This window comes from Schistocerca nitens, chromosome 4, assembly GCF_023898315.1.
Source record: "Schistocerca nitens isolate TAMUIC-IGC-003100 chromosome 4, iqSchNite1.1, whole genome shotgun sequence".
In the NCBI taxonomy this organism is placed as follows: domain Eukaryota; kingdom Metazoa; phylum Arthropoda; class Insecta; order Orthoptera; family Acrididae; genus Schistocerca; species Schistocerca nitens.
The window spans coordinates 22,570,106-22,591,432 of NC_064617.1; the positions used below are offsets into that span (position 1 = coordinate 22,570,106).

Below are 21,327 nucleotides of genomic sequence, written 5' to 3' on the forward strand. Positions count from 1 at the left end.
ACGTATCATAAGAAACATACAAGTCATTTAATATTATTAAAACTTCGTAAAAGGTAAATGGTAAACTCTCTCTTATAATTATTAAAACTGTGTTGGTCGTATGATGAAGATGGTAGACACATTGCAGGTAGACCCGAAGTTGTCGAAGGTAAGTGGGGGGCGGCGGCACTACAGCATTGGAGTGAGGCGAAAGGGCGGTTGAAATTTGAGTTAGTTTTTGCTTAGTAGTGGTTGAGAGTGCAGGTAACAGGACAGGTGTGTCACCCACAGTTATGGGAAAGAAAGAAGAAAAGTGAAGAAGGAAAGACAAGAGTGTGTCGGTGTGTGATATGGCGAGCAAAACTGGTTCAAATGGCTCTGAGCACTACGGGACTTAACTGCTGAGGTCATCAGTCCCCTAGAACTTAGAACTACTTAAACCTAACCAACCTAAGGACACCACACACATCCATGCCCGAGGCAGGATTCGAACCTGCGATCGTAGCGGTTGCGCGGTTACAGACTGTAGTGCCTAGAACCGCTCGGCCACGCCGGCCGGCTATGGTGAGCAACTTGATGCGATGGGTTTGATCTTACAGGAAGAAAAGACAGGAGATAAGTTTTCAGCATTTCCCAAGTCTGTGTACAGGTTATGGCAGAGCGTACATCGTACCAGTATTACCGATCCCATGTCCTATTTCATCCGCATGTAGAGCGAGTGAAAATGACTGTATACGTCTGTACGTCTGTAATCGGTTTACCTTGTTCTCGTACACTCCGTCCGAAACATACGATGGTTTCCACAGAATTTGCGTACAGTGTTCTCCGAATACAACTTGTCACATAGGGTTTCGCGACAGTTACACCTTCCTCCTCCTATTTGTCATTTAAGTTCCCCGAACATTTCCGTTACATGTTTCTGTACCGTAATGAAATCATCCTAGCTGTCAGTCCGTGCATTCGTGTGATGTCTGCTGTTGTGACTATTCGATAAGAACTCTAGACACTGAAACAGCACCTTAGATTTAATTTATTCCTTGACCTTCAGAGGAGTGTAATGTGTGTGTGTGTGTGTGTGTGTGTGTGTGTGTGTGTAACGTAGCATGGACGCAAGCAGAGTTTCGTAGCGGCACTGTTGGTCGTCTTCAGTTTCAAGACCGGCTGTACGCAGCCTGCCATGTTACTATATCCTGTGCAAGCTTATCTCCAAACAATTACCACAACCTGCGACCACTCATCCCTCCTTACAGAAGTCGAGCCTTGCTCTCCATCAACCGTCACCCGCCGCTCTTCCTTCTGTTAACTAAAACACCCCCTCCTCGATGCCTCAGTATGTGTCCCACCACTGATCCCTTCTTTTAGAGGAGCTATGTCGTTGCTTATCCTACGTAGCCCTCTAATGTTTAGCATTCTTCAGTAGCAACACATAGGAAAAGCTTCTATGCTCTTCTAGTGGGTTCTATACACCTAGTACATTCCACTGTCTTATAAGGCCGCACCTCAGACAACTCCACGTTTCACGTCTGTGCAAGGCTCCTGATACCATCAGAGAAGACTTCCTCATACTCAAATTTCTATGCGATGCTAACACATTCTCACTCACCAATAACCACCTACTTTCCCCCAGATTCTTTACAGGAAAGAGCTTCCATGTGTAAAACAGCTTGAGGTGTCAAACAGTGGAACTTATAGTGTGGGTAATTTGTGAACCTGTCGAAGAGAAGCTACTGTTTCGCGCGTCTCAAAGTTTATGACGACCTATTTCCCGAAATAAGCGTCGTACAACGATATAGTTTTGCAGTTACATTCAATGGTATTCGTGGATACTGTCTGAAAAATATGTTACGAACATTGAAAGTAGCAAAGAAGTGGTAAATTGAAACATCACGCCTGATGTTGATGTGCGACTGCACGAACAGCGCAAATGTAGTATGCGACAAACGTTTTTTGCTTTCGTTATTTTGCGGGAGGTGTCAGAGAGGAAAAGTTTCGTAAAGCTTTTAAATAATGTGTAAAGTTCGCTCGAAGTCACTAAGTGCTCTCATCCTCAAATACTCGATGAATATAACCTGGGTAATTTTCGCTCCTTAAGTTACACTGCCTGAAGACATGTATACAGTTTCTAACTTCTACGCTTGACTTACGATCTTAAATGTTGTAGGAAAGTTCTGGTGTTCTTCAAAAATGGCTATGAGCACTATGGGACTCAACATCTTAGGTCATAAGTCCCCTAGAACTTAGAACTACTTAAACCTAACTAACCTAAGGACATCACACACACCCATGCCCGAGGCAGGATTCGAACCTGCGACCGCAGCAGTCCCGCGGTTCCGGACTGCAGCGCCAGAACCGCACGGCCACCGCGGCCGGCTCTGGTGTTCTATAAGTACTTTTGGATTACAGCAGACCACTCACCGAAAAGTAAATGTTGAGTCGTTGATAGGCACACGCAAAAAAGAGACGACTTGTTATTTCTCGCAGTAATCCTATTTTGGACTAAAGTACACTGAGAAAACACACACACACACACACACACACACACACACACACACACACACACACACACACACTACGGCAAGAAAAAAGGAATAAAAGTGAGATAGTGTTAATACTTTCATCCTTCTTTACCTCCTCTGCATTACTGCAGATGAAGTGTCACTGAGCACATTTGTACTGTGCATGCAGTACACATGAGGTGCGTAGTTGTTTCCACTGCCCTGTGTGGAATACATAAGTTCTTGCACACTTCACTAACCTGCTGTCTTCATGATGACGATGTCCCCAGCGCAGAAAACAGCACGCAGGTCGTGGATTCGTTTTCTTGAGGCTGAAATTAACTTCGCAAGGAACTGCTGCTACAAATAAACTATAACTCATTTGGGACGCCACTCGCGTTTTTATTGATATAAACACGGGAAACTATTCTTGATCACAACGTATTGAACATATCTTTCCACAGTCATTATATCTGGCTACAATTACATGAAATACATCCTGCCACAGACAACATGTCTGTCTACTGGAACGGTCAGAACTGGAGAGCCGGACTGCCCGAGACACTTCGCGCGCCAAGCCAGCAAGGCGTGACCCGAACGCCACCGAAGTGCATCGGCAGTAATATCGTAAGTCTTTTGTTTTAATAATACTTTGATTTTAATAATTTTGAAATGACTGAGAGATGTTTATTTAAAAAATGAAGTAATTTGGATGACAGGTTTAATAAATAATAGCAACTAAAGTTTAACGTTTTGGCGACCTACTGCCGAACAGAGCAGCCAATCACAGAGCAGCAGCATCATGCAGGCGGTCTTTCTCAAGGGAATGGTAGCGAATCTAACATCTGTCACCGGTACCTCATCCCACTGCCCTGGGAATAGCTTCCTGGAACCTAATATGATGGCTGAATAAGCCAGAAATAGTACAAAACACACACACACACACGTCAGCAGGTGGACTAGGTAGGTTGTTGTGTGGGTAGTGCCAGGTGGAGTGGGCAGAGGGGAGCAGAGGGAGGAGGGAGGCAGGGAGATAGACAGAGGGAGGCAGCCGCTGGGAGGGAGAGAGGGTGGGCTAGGCGCGTGGTGCACCATTGCCAGTGCAGGTTGGGCAGAAGCTGGGAGAGGGCGACAGGACTCAGGAAAGGGAAACTCTCGGGTGGACAGTGCGACGTTAGTGGGTCCCCGGAGAAACAGGCCAGGATGGCTTCGGAAGCACAAAATGTGTTGTAAGGGTAACTCCTCTCTGTACGGCTCAGAGAAGCTAGTGGTGGGGGGAGGTTCCAGACAGCCCGAGTTGTGAAGCACTCACTGAAACTGAGTGTGTCGTGCTCAGCTGAATGTCACTTCCCCGCTTTCAATGGGCTTCAGCTGCAGTCAGCTGTGTGATCTTTCCGCCCTTCAACTTTCTCTATCTTCGTTTTTAAGATCTGTAGAAGTTATTCTTTCATTTGTTGCTACTGTTATTAGTTGTTACCGTTATTCGTGGTTACTGTTATTTATTGAGAGATAGTCAACGATGTCAATGGGTAGTTTGTCGAAAGTCGTAAGTGGAATGGCCGCGCGGGATTAGCCGAACGGGTTGAGGCGCTGCAGTCATGGAGTGTGCGGCTGGTCAAGGCGCAGGTTCGAGTCGTCCCTCGGGCATGGGTGTGTGTGTTTGTCCTTAGGATACTTTAAATGGTTCAAATGGCTCTGAGCACTATGGGACTTAACATATGAGGTCAACAGTGCCCTAGAACTTAGAACTACTGAAACCTAACTAGCCTAAGGACATCACACACATCCAGCCCGAGGCAGGATTCGAACCTGCGACCGTAGCGGTCTCGCGGTTCCAGATTGTAGCGCCTAGAACCGCACGGCCACTCCGTCCGGATAGGATACTTTACGTTAAGTAGTGTGTAAGCTTAGGGACTGCTGACCTTAGCAGTTAAGTCCCATAAGATTTCACACAAATTTTTTTTGTAAGTGGAATGGAGGGGAAACATAATTATAGCTGACCAGCGATGCCGATTTCTGAGGGATTTTCATAGTATAAACATGGGCAGAGTGGTGAGGCTTGAAGAACGGTGAGTGAGTTCTGGTCCCGCTGTCAAGTAGGTCTGGACAGATCGACACTGGCAATGCCATCAAGGGGGAGCACACTTATTCGTCTCCATGCAGGCACATCGCAAGATTTTCTCCCACACAGTCTCCTGTGTTTTAAATAGAAAAAAGGCAGGAGATTATCACGAAGAAATGAACCACATTAAATTTACAAACTTGTTTTAAGATTCACTAATAGCAAATCTCGGAAAACCACCAACAAATGTTCTAGATAACGCTCCTTACAATTCTGTTGTTCACAAGGCATATACCGCGACAAACCGAAAAGAACAAATGATTGACTGGCTTCAGCGTCTAACGACGATGTAAGTGGTGACCTGAAAATTGTGGAGCTTATGAAAAAGAAAATCTCTCCCCGTAAGACACAGTCCTTCCTGTTCGAAATCGACGAACCGGCAAAACTACATGGGCGTAGAGCCGTTAGGCTACGACTGCCATTTCAACCCAGTGGAGTTAATATGGGCGCAAACTAAAGACTACATTGCCAGAAATAATAATAAATTTACTATCTGTGGAGTCGAAGCAGTCACATGAGAAGCTGGCGGGAACTCACTCTTGAAGACTGGAAGAAAACCGTCAAACATGCGCAGGGCATCACAGAGGGGGCATGGCAGAACGAAACTCTTGTGGAAGACTCAGTGGAGGAGGTGATAGTTTCACTACAGTGACAACAGTCAGTCTATAGTCCTTCACAGCGACGAGAGAGATGGCAGCGGAGTTTCTCCGTTATCCCCGTAGAAACGGACAGGACGATTCAGCTGCATGTATGGCGTGCGCAGTTTACATCTGCAACTACCTGCAAACTTACATCTTGGTAACTTTTGAAATTTTGACAAGAAGCTATAGCAACTAATTTCAAAGAAACGTCATCTTAGGAATTCAGTCTGTATCACACAAAGTAAATATTACTGTATACACACAACTGCTGTAGTACGGAGGCCCTGTATCACTTTTGTTCTTTCTAAACTACAGTGGTTGGCCTATTTAACATACGGTTTCCCGTTGTGATAAACAATCTTCATCTTACTTTTTGTTGTATTAGAATTAATGAGGCTCATCAGAACAACCGAGCGTGGTGGCGCAGTGGCTAGCACACTGGACTCGCATTCGGGAGGATGACGGTTCAATCCCGCCTCCGGCCATCCTGATTCAGGTTTTCCGTGATTTCCCTAAATCGCTTCAGGCAAATGCCGGGATGGCTCCTTTGAAATGGCACGACAGACTTCCTTCCCTAATCCGATGACACCGATGACCTCACTGTCTGGTCTCCTTCCCAAGAAACAACAACATCTCATCAGAAAAATTAATAACAGTTTCATTACAAACCTATAGCGATCTGTTTCGCGTGTCGAACAGTACGGGCGCACGATTAGTAGTTAACGCGCTAGCAGACCATTTTGCGACATATTTAACTCGAATTATCTCGCATTAGAGATCTCCTACAGAGTTCTGGATTGGAATATATGAAATTCTTAAAATTTCGTTCGCATAATGAATTCACCTAACTTCAATAACAAATAAGTTTCCCGCATGTCGAAAATTCGGAAACGTCTTGAGGAAATGCATTTTTGAAAATTGTCCACAAATCGTCTAATAATTTGTTGGTGCAGATTAAACTAAAATCAAAACGTAGCGTAGCTCTTCGAGGACACACTGACAGAATTTTCTTATTTAAAAAGTGGATAGTTTGCCTGTTTGGGCGAGTTGCACGACATGTAATATTACGCGCGTGTTGTGTGTGGGACGTGGCAGCTCTGCTTCGTGTGTAACCGTGCTCGTGCGAAGTGTCAATCTTGGAGTAATTTCGGGCAGGCCATAGTCCATCTGGCGAAATGCAGAACTTGCGCTATTAGACCAGCCGTCACCGTATAGGGACACAGGGGTGTATATGCAAGTGTTTATGTGTACGTGTATTTTACTCTAGTTCGAAAAATGATTACTCAGAAAGCTAGCGAGTTTGCTTTCTTTTCGTGTGTGTCTAATGACGGCAAAGCAATTTTGCTTTTTGATGACACGTCCGGTTTAATCTAAAAGTATTTATTATGTTAAACCTTCGTCCTCTTAATGAGTTGATTATGACAGGGTTTTAAATTTTTATATTTGGTGAATAACTAAATGCGAAACAGTTAAAATATTTTTTTTTTTTTTTTTTTTTTTTTTTTGCCGCGTGTAGCCATTTTCATAGGCGACTTGCAACTGGGCCGTCGTGTTTCTGGTCATTTACTGATATACACGAGAAACGCCTCACTAGCAATTCGCATTATGCCGGGAGGTCTGGAGCGGCAAAGTTGGAAAAACCTTAACTAAGGGGTGTCCCCAGGGTTCCCTCCTAGGTCCCCTGTTCTGGGATGTCCACATGGAACCACTTCTAGACAGTTTGCAGCAGAGTGAAGAGGTGCTAGAGGTGATAGCCTACGCAGATGACCTCCTTCTGCTGGTTGAAGGCCGGAGCCGCGAAGACATAGAACCAAAAATAGAAAGAGCTATGGCAAAATAGCAACTATGGTGTACTAATACTAAAATGTCAATTTCACCAACTAAATCAACATACCTATTGCTGAAAGGACAGCTAGTAAGAAATCCAACAGTGAGAATTGGGGCTCACCAGTTGTCAGAAGACAAGAGACTCGCTACTTGGGTGTCATCATCGATGAGTCTGTAACCGAAAGAGCACTACAAGTACACAATAACCTAATGTCCATAGGACACAAAAGATTTCACCTTCCACCACACCTAATAAAGTTGTATCATAACAGTATATTAACTTCAATAGTGGGTTACGGATCGGAAGTGTAGGCGCACAGCCTCACAAGGGTGGTGCCTGCTATGACAGTGAGAAGAGTACAGAGGAACATGCTGTTAAGATCTGTGAGGGCTTACAGAACATCCCCAGGAATTGCCCTATTAGTGATAATGGGGCTCTGTCCTCTAGATATTAAAATACTGGAACAAGAAGCATCGTACTGGGTCAAGAAAGGGAACGACATGAAAACAGAGAACATACTGGGAGCTTTGGCTAGGGACAAGGGAGAAATACGAAGAAGGGGTGAGTACTTGTGGTAGGAATCTTGGGAAATGGATGAATCTGGCAGTAGAACCTTCAGACTCTTGCCAAATGTTAAAGAAAGGTTAGGCATGAGGTATTTCGAACCAACCCGGGGTCTAATACATTTTCTCACTGGTCATGGGCCCTACCCGACATATCTATATCGGTTTGGGAAAAGGGCTGCACCTGAGTGTGACTGTGGCGCTTTGGAGGGCACTCCCGACCATGTGGTTTACGAGTGCAGCTACATTAAGACAACAACTACCAAACAACAACACATACGACTTATTAAGACACGAAGAGACTTTCGAAACTCTGAACAACTTGGCAAATGAGGTATCACGGAAAGTTCTGACTGCATACCTGAGGGACTTTCGCGAGTAGAACCAACCACTGAACGTGTCCTAGTACCCTAATCCTGTACCGCCTGTGGGTGGACGGGTCGACTTTTAGTTGGAATCCGCCACGTGCAGGGCTAGGGGGACTGGGGTACACCTATTCTCGACTAAGACAGCATCGGATTTGACGTAGGTTAGTTAGTAGCATTAGAAGTAGATATAAAGTTAGGAACCTGCAGCGACAAGCAATTTTGTCCTGCCCAGTGTCAGGGCCACGCTCGTCGGGATTAGCTCGATGAGAAAAGGCCTTGAAGTAGGTTTATATCTAGGATGACACCTGTAACGCTGCAGCCAGTTAGGAATTAACAAGTAGGTAGGAAAACTAACAACTAGGTAGTAGTGTATAGATTAACAATCGTAATCTTCCTATTAACATGTACTGTGTCACACTATCTATAGCTCACAAATTAATTGTAACATTGTAATAACTGTAATAGCTGCTGATAACTTACAATATTGTATTAACGTTAGGACCCACTAATCACTAAGGTGGTGGGCTAATTTGTATAACTATTATTGTTGTTATTGAAATAAAGATTTAAAAAAAAAATTGCATTATGCATTTTATATCCCCTTGACTTTTTCCATTGCCCAAGTAGCAAAACTTGCCTACTGCTTCTAGTATCTCGTTTCCTGGTCTTTAATGTGCATTCTCTTCACTTGGTGTATACTTGCAACCTGGTAGAGCAGCCCAGTGAATACGCTACCGCGCGGTGGGCGGGATGCCGCTGCCGTGACGAGCGCGGCAGAAGGACGGGCTATCATCGCGCCCACGTGGCGGCCACAGTAGTCGGTGAGCCCGGCGTGGTCGATGCGGGCCGCCAGCCGCTATCGCCAGCTGTCGGCGTGTCTCTGTGGCGCGCCATTAATCAGCCAGCCACAGAGCGCGCATGCGCCGCACAATTGCCCGCCTGTCTTTCAGCCACCCGCCGCAGCCTGCCGTCCACAGCTGACGCCGCTGCGTACAAAACTACGAGGGCCTTCGAATTTCTTGTCCAAAAACTCTTAAAGCTTATTAAACAAAACAAACGTTGTAAGGTTATACGCATTAATTCCTCATGACTGCTCATTTATTTCTCAACATATGCATCCTGGAACCGAACATATTTCTCCTATCAAGAAACCAGTTTGTTGATATATTCACTGTACAATGTTTGACTTTGTTGATGGAGCCACAACCTCACCTCTCCAGACACCACTCCGTCATTACCAAAATGAACTTCTCGGAGGTTTTCTTTAAGTTTTCCAAACAGATGAGAATAGAACGGGGCTAAATTGGGACTGGACGGAGGATTGTAACACCCCACCCGTCACTTATCTGGTTTTGGCGTGTGTTCACCCCAGCTAATTGCTAACAGATCAACAGAGAGAGCAAAACTGCCGCAATATCGGATAACGCAAAGAAAGTAATAGGGCCCTGTGACTCCTGATTGAACTGTAGTGGCAGTGTTGATTCAGAATTGATCCCTTTTACTTAAAAGGGGTGCACATTGATGTTCAATAGCTGAATATAACATCAGATGCAAATGTTGAACATAAAATTAATTCAGAAAGTGACTTGGGATTTCAACTACTTGATTGAAAACAGATGCAGTCGGTTAGCACAAATTTATTTTAACTCATGACCTTCAATCATCACATTACATGACTCTCCTAACGGGCAGTTGTAATAAATTGCGTTTACGTGGAGTAAAGTGCGATAAATCAAAATTAATTCCTATCGACTGACCCAGGCGTAATGCGAAGTGCGAGAAGAATTCCACAATACAAGGCCCATGAAAACCTCGTGGAAACTTTGCCGACGTGATCCAACAAATTAATCAGTGTCCTAACTCAAGCCGGAGAGGGCGCAATATCACCGATTTCAGCGTGTTGGGGCGGCGTCGTTGTGCGGACGTCGGCCAGCCTCGTGCTGCTGCAAGGCTGTGCTCGTCTATTCACTCCTAGCTGTCTTGCTCAGTACGTAGCTGAACCAAAACTCTCTATCTCCAAGCTCAATCGTTCCATTTGCTAAGTCCTAAACTGCAGAGATTCTCACTCTTTCTCAAAAAATGGTTCAAATGGCTCTGAGCACTATGCGACTCAACTTCTGAGGTCATCAGTCGCCTAGAACTCAGAACTAATTAAACCTAACTAACCTAAGGACATCACACACATCCATGCCCGAAGCAGGATTCGAACCTGCGACCGGAGCGGTCACGCGGTTCCAGACTGAAGCGCCTAGACCGCACAGCCACACCGGCCGGCACTCTTTCTCAGGCAAGCTGTTCACACTCTAGGCAAGCTGGGAATGGAAGACCTCTACTGAGACTTCTGCCAGTCCACTCTTCACCTCGGTTTCCCCTCCAGCAAAATCACTTACGCCAATTGCAGCGCCAGTCGCGTTAATTATGCATTGCTGCCCAGCACCGACCATTGCCTGCTCTGGAAAGTGAACAAATTCCCGCAAAATTTCCCTTCCTCTCAACGTCTGCTATTTAGATCCTCCCAGGCCAACCATCAAGGTTAGTGTCTGCACAAAACACCAGTCTTTCCGGAATTCTGACTCCCAGGAGAGTACTTCAAATTGCTCAGTCCTACGTTCCCATCGGAGGCCGGCATATTTCATTCTGTTGCTCTTCACCCGATTTACTTCAGACTCTGCGGACCGTGAATTCAGCGTGAAGTTGCTATAGTCACGAACACACATATTTCGGCCTCTGTTGACTGCTCCACCGTAGCTTTGCGCGGCTTTCTCGCATGTTTAACTGAAAACTGGACTACGGACATTTATCAACAGGCCTACAAGTTCTGTGTCTGGTTCTCGGTACACCAGCATGGGGTCAACCACCCCCTCGCTGTCACTCATCTTAAGGCAGCTGGAGGCCGCGCCCCGTTACCGCTTTCTCAGAGTTTGAGCCGCCCTAAGCTGCCTATTGTCACTTCCCTTTGCCACTCCCCAGCCCAGCTGCGGTCAACTCTGAATACTTCCCGGGATCCAGGGGCCGCTCTCTCGCAGCAGCCCGCGCACTCAACGGCGTCATCGTAATAATGGAAGTGTACACGGAAACCACTCGCAACACATCAGCTTGCGTGCGATGGCTGCATGCGGTAATATTTTTCTGTTGTTGTTATGGTCTTCAGTCCAGAGACTGGTTTGATGCAGCTCTACATGCTACTCTATTCTGTGCAATCCTCTTCATCTCAGAGTAACTACAGCCTTATGACGCTGCTTAGTGCATTCATCTCTTGGTCTCCCTCTACGATTTTTACACCCCGCGCATCGCTCCACTAGTACATTGGTGAATCCTTAATGCCTCAGAACGTGTACGAGCAACCGATCCCTTCTTTCAGTCAGGTTGTGTCACAAATTACTCTTTTCGACAATTCTATTCAAGACTTCTTCATTAGCTACATGATCTACCCACTTAATCTTCAGCATTCTTTTGTAGCACCACATTTCGAAAGCTTCTACTCTCTTCTTGTCTAAACTGTCGTCCCTGGTTCACTTCCGTACATGGCTACAATCCAGACAAATACTTCCAGAAAAGACTTCTTGACACTTCCAGCTATACTCGATATTAACAATTTTCTCTTCTTGAGAAACGCTTCCTTACCAAAACCACTCTGCATTTACATCCTATCCACTTCGGCCATCATCAGTTATTTTGCTCCCCAAATGGCAAAACTCATCTACTACTTTATCTCCTTTCCTAATCTAATTCCATCGCCATCACCTGACTTAAATCGACTACGTTCCATTACCCTCGTTTGTTCATGTTCATCTTACATCCTCGTTTCAAGACACTGTCGATTCTGTTCAACTGCCCTTCCAGGTCTTTTGCTGTCTCTGACAAATTACAATGTCATCGGTGAACCTCACAGTTTTTATTTCTTCTCCGTGGATTTTAATTCCTATTCCAAATTTTTCTTTTGTTTCCTTTACTACTTCCTCAATATACAGATTGAATAACATCGGCCAGGCTACAACCCTGTCTCACTCCCTTCCCAACCACTGCTTCCCTTTCATGTCGCCGGCCGGAGTGGCCGTGCGGTTCTAGGCGCTACGATCTGGAAGCGAGCGACCGCTACGGTTGCAGGTTCGAATTTTGCCTCGGGCATGGATGTGTGTGATGTCCTTAGGTTAGTTAGGTTTAATTAGTTCTAAGTTCTAGGCGACTGATGACCTCAGACGTTAAGTCGCATAGTACTCAGAGCCATTCATTCCTTTCATGTCCCTCGACTCTTATGACTGCCATCTGCTTTCTGTACAAATTGTACATAGCTTTTCGCTCCCTGTATTTTACCACTGCCACCTTCAGAATTTGAAAGAGAGTATTCTAGTCAACATTGTCAAAAGCTTTCTCTAAGTCTACAAATCCTAGAAAGGTAGGCTTGCCTTTACCTTAATCTACCTTCTATGAGAAGTCGTAGGGTCAGAATTGCCTCGTGTGTTCCTCCATTTCTCCGGAATCCAAAGTGATCTTCCCCGAGGTCGGATACTACCAGTTTTTCCAATCGTTTGTAAAGAATTCGTGTTAGTATTTTGCAACCGTGCGTTATTAAACTCATAGTTCAGTAATTTTCACGGCTGTCGACATCTGCTTCCTTTGGGATTGGAATTATTATATTCTTCTTGAAGGCTGAGTATGTTTCGCTTGTCTCATACATCTTGCTCACCAGATGGTAGAGTTTTGTCATGGCTGGGTCTCCCAAGGCTATCACTAAATCCAGTGGAATGTTGTCTACTCCCCAGGCCTTTTATTGACTTATGATACAGCGTGAAGAATTTGGCAGAGCACTGAAAGCCATATCTCCCATTTCATCTTCGTTTACCTCCTCTTCCATTTCAATAACATTTCCCTCAAGTACATCGCCCTTGTATAGACCCTCTACATACTTCTTCCATCTTTCCGCTTTTCCTTACTTCCTTCCTTAGGATTGGTTAACCATCTGACCTCCTGAAATTCATATTCATATTCTCGATATTAATATTCATATTCTTTTCTGAAATGACCTCTCTAATTTTCCAGTATGCAGCTTCTGTCTTACCACTAGAGGTACGTGCCCTTACATCCTTACATTTGTCCTCCATCTATCCTTGCTTAGCCATTTGAACTTCCTGTAGATCTCACTTTTTAGACGTTTGTATTCCTTGCCGCCTACTTCATTTACTGCATTTTTTATGTTTTCTCCTTTCATCAATTAAATTCAGTATCTCTTCTGTAACCGAAAGATTTCTACTAGCCCTCGTCTTTTTGCCTACAGGATCCTCTGCTGCCTTCACTGTTTCATCTCTCAAAGCTACTGTATTTCTTTGCAGTTTTAATCTACGCTTCATAACCAACAAATTGTGGTCAGAGTCCACATCTGCCCCTGGAAACGTGTTACAATTTAAAACCTAGTTTCCAAAACTCTGTCTCACCATTATATAATCTATGTGAAATCTTCCAGTTGCTCCATGTCTCTTCCACGTATACAACATTCCTTCGTGATTCTTAAACCAAGTGTTACCTATGATTAAGTTATGCTCTGTGCAAAATTCTATCAGGCGATTTCCTCTTTCACTGCTTGCCCCCAGTCCATATTCACCTACTACTTTTCCCTCTCTTCCTTTCCCTACTATCGAATTCCAGTCCCTCATGACTACTAAATTTTCGTCTCCCTCCACTATCTGAATAATTTCTTTCATGGCATCATACATTTCTTCAGTCTCTTCATCATCTACGGAGCTAGTTGGCGTACAAACTTGTACTACTGTTGTACGCGTGTGTTTCTTGTCTATCTTGGCTACAATAACGCATTCACTATGCTGTTCGTAGTAGCTTATACGCGCTCCTATTTTTTAATTCCTTATTAAACCTACTCCTGCATTAACCCTATTTGATTTTGTATTTATTACTCTGTATTCACCTGACCAGAAGTTTTGTTACTCCTGCCACCGAACTTCACTAACTCTAATTTTAACCTTTCCATTTCCCTTTTTAAATTGTACAGCCTACCTGCTCGATTATGGGATCTGACATTTCACGCTCCGATCCGTAGAACGCCAGTTTTCTTTCTCCTGATAACAACGTCCTCCTGAGTAGGCCCCTCCCAGAGATCCGAATGGGGGACTGTTTTACACCCGGAATATTTTACCCAAGAGGACGGCATCATCATTTGCTGTATGCCCTCGAGAGAAATTATGGCTGTAATTTCCCCTTGCTTTCAGCTGTTCGCAGTACCAGCACAGCAAGGCCATTTTGACTAATGTTATAAGGCCAGATTGCTGCCACTGCAACTACTGAGAAGGCTGCTGGTCTCTTTAGGACCCACACGTTTGTCTGGCCTCTCAAGCCGCTAACTGTATCGCCGAAGCACGTGAGCCTTCCCACCAACGGCAACGTCCATATTTTTCTATTATTCAGTATTTAACATATCAATATTTCTCTACACTATAGCCAAAATAGCGCCACTATGTTTTTTTGCCCCTACCAATTATCTGGGTTGCAAGTCCGTATAGCGGGCTCTGCTCTCGACGTACTCTCACGGTCGTTCTGTCTCTCTATCACCATACCATACTTTCATGGTCCTTCAGTATCACCATACTCACGTGGCCCCACTGTATCTCTCTCTCTCACTCTTCTGCCATAGTTTCTCAGTGTCTCTCTGATGGTACCTCTGTGGTCCTTCTGTATGTCTCTCACTGTACTCCCATGGTTCCACTGTATCCCTCTCACCACTTCTACTTACTCCTGCTGCTCCTCTGCGTGTCTCCCACTGTATTGCCACGGTCTCTCCATATATCTCTCACTGTGCTCCACTGTGGTCCCTCAGTATCTCTCCCACTGCACTCCCATGAGCCCTGTGTATCTCTCTCATTGTACTCCAATTGTCCATCTGTCTCTCTCTCACCGTACTCCCATGGTTCCACTGTATCCCTCTCACCACTTCTACTTACTCCTGCTGCTCCTCTGCGTGTCTCCCACTGTATTGCCACGGTCTCTCCATATATCTCTCACTGTGCTCCACTGTGGTCCCTCAGTATCTCTCCCACTGCACTCCCATGAGCCCTGTGTATCTCTCTCATTGTACTCCAATTGTCCATCTGTCTCTCTCTCACCGTACTCCCATGGTTCCACTGTATCCCTCTCACCACTTCTACTTACTCCTGCTGCTCCTCTGCGTGTCTCCCACTGTATTGCCACGGTCTCTCCATATATCTCTCACTGTGCTCCACTGTGGTCCCTCAGTATCTCTCCCACTGCACTCCCATGAGCCCTGTGTATCTCTCTCATTGTACTCCAATTGTCCATCTGTCTCTCTCTCACCGTACTCCCATGGTTCCACTGTATCCCTCTCACCACTTCTACTTACTCCTGCTGCTCCTCTGCGTGTCTCTCACTGTATTGCCACGGTCTTTCCATATCTCTCTCACTGTGCTCCACTGTGGTCCCTCAGTATCTCTCCCACTGCACTCCCATGAGCCCTGTGTATCTCTCTCATTGTACTCCAATTGTCCATCTGTCTCTCTCTCACCGTACTCCCATGGTTCCACTGTATCCCTCTCACCACTTCTACTTACTCCTGCTGCTCCTCTGCGTGTCTCCCACTGTATTGCCACGGTCTCTCCATATATCTCTCACTGTGCTCCACTGTGGTCCCTCAGTATCTCTCCCACTGCACTCCCATGAGCCCTGTGTATCTCTCTCATTGTACTCCAATTGTCCATCTGTCTCTCTCTCACCGTACTCCCATGGTTCCACTGTATCCCTCTCACCACTTCTACTTACTCCTGCTGCTCCTCTGCGTGTCTCTCACTGTATTGCCACGGTCTTTCCATATCTCTCTCACTGTGCTCCACTGTGGTCCCTCAGTATCTCTCCCACTGCACTCCCATGAGCCCTGTGTCTCTCTCTCTCATTGTACTCCAGTTGTTCATCTGTCTCTCTCTCACCGTACTCCCATGGTCCCTCTGTACGTCTCTCACCACTTTCCTATGGTTTCTCAGCATCTATCTCCCTGAACCCCATGGTCCCTTATATTTCTCTCACCATATACACGTGGTCTCTCTGTAACTCTGCACTGCACTTTTGTAGTTCCTCTGTAGTTTTCCCAACATACTCCCATGGGCGCCAGTGTCTCTGACCATGCTCCAATGTTCCCTTTGCATCTCCCTCACCGCAGTCGTATGAAGGACCATCAGCATCTCTCTCACTGTACTTCTTTGGTCCCTCTGTATCTTTCTCACACTATTCCCAGGGCTCCACTGTCTCTCTCATTGTACTTCCAAGGTCCCTCTGTATCTTTCTCACCATACCCTCATGGTCCCCACATGCGACTCACGATTTACGACAGTGGTAACACAGCTGTCATGTAGTCCTCTTCGAATCCTGTTTTCCTAAATTTTTCAAACAACATTTCGCAAGAGCAACGTAGTGTTTTGTCTTTTTCCGTGAACACCTCTGCGTCACTTATATACAGTCTATATCAACTTCTTGGGATCATGGCAGTGGATGTCTGATTTTATTTTTGTGTTCTGTCATTTGTGCTTAATAGTTAATCCAAACGCTGGGCCGGCCGAAGTGGCCGTGCGGTTCTAGGCGATACAGTCTGGAACCGTGCGACCGCTACGATCGCAGGTTCGTGCAGGACTTGGCTAGAAATGAGAGAGAGACAAGTGGGAGCTCTAGAGGCCCAAGCGTTTAAGAGAATATATGGTAGCAGTTTTGGCTTAGGTCGTGTGAGGCATGAGCCTTTTGGGGTAACATGTCTTACAGGTTCGCGCAGAATAAAAAGTACAGAACGGTCATCAGCGGCTCAAGAGTTCGAGTCTTCTGCGGGAACTTTATTTCCAAATTTTACATAACTTCCACTGCAAATAAACCATAATAATGTTGCATATACTGTATTTATTATTATTTTCATGAAAAGCATGGAAAAGGGAGGCAAAGGAAAATTTGGTGGACGAGTACTCGCCATTACTTCAGCAAAATCTGGAAAACTTACAACAGTCCTACACAAAAAATGTTTGACTTGTGTGGTTAAACCTTACGCGTAGGAGGACAAATTGCATGACTTAACTCGTGGGGAGGACAAATATATCGACGGCAAGATTTCTGGTGATGAATGATTTCCATTATGATTCCTCCCAAAAGTGTACTCGCTAGTGCAAACCAGTGATGTTTTGTTTCATCGTTAGGCGAATAATTTGATTAAAAGGCTTCAAAATTGCTCTATCTCATCGAGAGAGAAAAAGAAATTACATCCCGAGAGGACGTCACGAAACTACATTCCATTACCAATATTTGGTGGACTGATGTGTTACGCATGGAGCGGTGACACAATGTGCTATGAGAGACAACTTTTATAAGTATAAATAAGGTTCGTTTTTCTGTAGAAATTTCAAAACCACCATGTGAGGTTAAAAATGCGGCGCTTATAAGATGTGCAAGATGCCAAGGAAAGTGCTGTTTCCACTGTTTATAATACGAACATTACCCCAGCCTGTAAATCATATACTGTAAAATAATAAAAGTAAGCATTTTTGTATACGAAATTCTCATGTACGATTTACAATCCCTTCCAGAATTATTTCCAATCCCAAATTTCCCTTTGCTTTCCTATTACGAAAATATTAATAAACACAATATATTGGCCAATGTTTCGGTTTATTTGCAGCGTAAGTAACGTAAAAACTGTAAAGGGAAAAATTCAGTTTTCGCGTAGAGATTCGACCCAGCGACCTTCGGATTATCATTCTGCACTGTTTGCACTGCGCCCTCTGTTGCCTGAAAACTACGCTGACACAGATGTCTCACGTTCCACGTGACCATTGCGAAAAATACTATTTTTCCCAAACGCTCGACCATCTAGAACTTCTATTTCTGGCCAAGCCCTGCGGGTACCATAAATAGGGACGAAATCGGTGACGACCGGTAGGCGCGCTCCCCGTGTTAAGTAGCGCCTGACACGTAGGCAGCTTGCTGCTCTTCTGTGGGAACTACGGCCGTATCTTCTGGGAGGCGGAGCGCATACTGTGGACAACATCGGGGGTTACGTCTTGCGATCGGAGCATTCTATACTAGTCCCGTCGAGAGTCTTCATGCTGAAGCCGGTGAACTGCCACTAGCCTACCGGCGCGATATACTGCTTTGTCGGTATGCCTGTCGGTTATTGTCAGTGCCCGACCACCCGTCTTATCGTTCCTTTTTTGACGACTCTCTCGACCGTCAATACGGGTTGTATGTATCTGCCCTGCTACCCCCTGGAGTTCGCTTTCGTCGCCTAATTCAGCAACTTGATTTTCCACTCCCTGCAACCTTTAGAGTGGGCGAGAGCCAAACGCCACCTTGGCTCCAGGCTCAGGTTCGCGTTCACCTTGACCTCGGCTCGCTCCCAAGGGAGGTCACCCCAGCTTCGGTATACCGCTCGCGGTTTTTCGAACTTTGTTCGAAGTTCATTAATACGATCTTCATTTATACCGACGGCTATAAGACCAATGACGGTGTCGGGTGTTCTTTTATTGTCGGGGCACACAGTTTCAAATACCGGCTCCATGGCCATTGTTCGGTCTTCACAGCTGAGCTATTTGCCCTCTATCAGGCTGTTCTTTACATCTGCCGTCACCGACATTCTGCTTATATCATCTGCTCTGATTCCCTGAGCGCCATGCAGAGCCTCAGTGGTCCGTATCCGGTTCACCCTTTCGTGCACCGGATCCAACGCTCTCTTCAGCAGCTGACTGTTACCTTTATGTGGGTTCCTGGCCATGTCGGTATCCCTGGGAACGAAGCTGCAGATGCCGCGGCCAAGGCTGCGTTCCTCCAGCCTCGGACAGCTTCTTGTTGTGTCCCTTCATCTGATTGTAGCAGGGTCATTTGTCAGCGCATTTTATCGCCGTGGCATGCCGATTGGTCTAAACTTACTGAAAACAAGCTTCGGGCCTCGAAACCTCTCCCCACGGCTCGGACGACCTCTTCACGCCCTTCTCGGCGGGAGGAGGTCGTTTTGGCCCGGTTACGGATTGGACACTGCCGGTTCAGCCACCGCCATCTGCTGACGGCTGCGCCGGCGCCGTTCTGCCCATGTGGGCAATTGCTGACGGTACGACACATTTTGACGTCCTGTCCAAATTTTAATACATTGCGCATTGATCTTGGCCTGCCATGTACTCTGGATGAAATTTTAGCGGATGACCCAGGAGCAGCTGCTCGCGTTCTTCGTTTTATCCACTTGACAAACCTGTCTAAGGACATTTGATTATGCTGTTTTCTATTAATCCCTTTCCTGGTAATGTGCCTTTTATAGTGTTGTCCTTTTTAGTTGCTGTTTTAACCTTGTGCCTCGCGGTGCATTCATAACTTAGTGTGGGCGCTAATGACCACTGTAGTTGTGCGCCCTAAAACCACAAAAAAAATTACTGTGGACAATTTATTTACTTATTTATTTCCCGTCGTGGTGACGCGAGCTTCCTCTGTTTGTTTCAGACGTGCCAAAGGAGCAGTCGGTGTTTATCATGCTGAACGGCGAGGAGTCCGAGCTGTGCTTCATCAACATGACCAACCCGAAGGTGAGCCTCGCACGCGGCTAGCAGTAGCAGTCGGTCGGGGGCGGTGGGGGTGGGGGTGCCGGCAGGCGCTGACCTGGGGGCGGGCGGCCGTGTCGCAGGTGGAGCTGGACCGCCAGGACCCGCCGGACGCCTTCGTGGTGATGTACTCGGTGATCGACAAGGCGAGCTTCCAGCGCGCCGAGGGCGAGCTGGCGCGCCTCGCCGACTGGGAGCTGCTGCGCGCGCGGCCCGCCATCCTCGTCGGCAACAAGGTCGACCTGGTGCGCAGCCGCGCCGTCTCCTCGCAAGGTGCGCGCCGCACTCACTACATCCTCCTGTCTACTGAAAACACCTTCCCTCTTCAGTCTACCCGACCATTCGCCTCGAAACCCTTCCACTATCACTATAGCCATTTCGTTATTTTCTGTAGTGTTGGGTTCGTTCGTCCATAAAATACGAGGCGTGTTCGGAAAGTAAGGTCCGATTAGGCACGAAATGAAAACCACTGTGAAAGATCAAACTTTCCACAGATGTGTTGGGCAGTGTCTTTAGTGTGCCTGGCGATCGCTTCACGTCGTTCTCTTCGGTTCAGAGCGCAAAGTGATCACGTAAAAATGCCTAAAACAACAGTGTGTTCCGCCAAGTACACTATGTGATCAAAAGTATCCGGACACCCCCAAAAACATACGTTTCTCATATTAGGTGCATATTAGGTGCACTGTGCTGCCACCTACTGCCAGGTACCCCATCTCAGCGACCTTACTAGTCATTAGACATCGTGAGAGTGGACATTAGTAGCCATTAGACATCGCGAGAGAGCAGAATGGGGCGCTCCGCGGAACTCACGGACTTCGAACGTGGTCAGGTGACTGGGTATCACTTGCGTCATACGTCTGTACACGAGATTTACACACTCCTAAGCATCCCTAGGTCAACTGTTTCCGATGTGATAGTGAAGTGGAAACGTGAAGGGACACGTACAGCACAAAAGCACACAGGTGGACCTCGTCTGTTGACTGACAGAGACCGCCGACATTTGAAGAGGGACGTAATGTGTAATAGGCATACATCTATCCAGAACATCACACACCAATTCCAAACTGCATCAGGACCCACTGCAAGTACTATGACAGTTAGGCGGGAGGAGAAAAAACTTGGATTTCATGATCGAGCGGCAGCTCGTAAGCCACACATCACCCCGGTAAATTCCAAACGACGCCTCACTTGGTGTAAGGAGCGTAAACATTGGGCGATTAAAGAGTGGGAAAATGTTGTGGAGAGACGAATCACAATCCACAATGTGGCGATCCGATTGCAGGGTGTGGGCATGGAGAATGCCTGGTGAACGTCATCTGCCAGCGTGTGTGGTGCCAACAGTAAAATTACGAGGCGGTGCTCTTATGGTGTGGTTGTGTTTTTCGTGGAGTCGACTTGCACACCATGTTGTTTCGCGTAGCTCTATGATAGCACAGCCCTACATTGATGTTTTAAGTACCTTCTTGCTTCCCTCTGTTGAAGAACAATTCGGGGATGGCGATTGCACCTCTCAACACGATCGTGCACGTGTTCATAATGCACGGCCTCTGGCGGAGTGGTTACACGACAGTAACATGCCTGTAATGGACTAGCCGGCACAGAGTGTTGACCTGAATCCTACAGAAAACCGCTGGGATGTTTTGGAACGCCGACATCGTGTTAGGCCTCACCGACCGACAGCGATACCTCTCCTCAGTGCAGCACTCCCTGAAGGATGGGCTGCCATTCCTCAAGACACCTTCCAGCACCTGACTG

The 21,327-nt window shown here is 46.3% G+C and overlaps 1 protein-coding gene across 2 annotated transcripts in view; it reads left to right on the top strand.

The window, feature by feature from the left end:
* LOC126251681 (GTP-binding protein GEM-like) overlaps nt 1-21,327 on the top strand; it is a 517,230-nt gene that overhangs the window by 453,422 nt on the left and 42,481 nt on the right. For both annotated transcript variants that reach the window (XM_049952263.1, XM_049952262.1), the window contains exons 2-3: nt 19,475-19,557; nt 19,656-19,845. In XM_049952263.1, the coding sequence (XP_049808220.1) occupies nt 19,475-19,557; nt 19,656-19,845 (273 nt within the window). The remainder of the gene's footprint in view (nt 1-19,474; nt 19,558-19,655; nt 19,846-21,327) is intronic.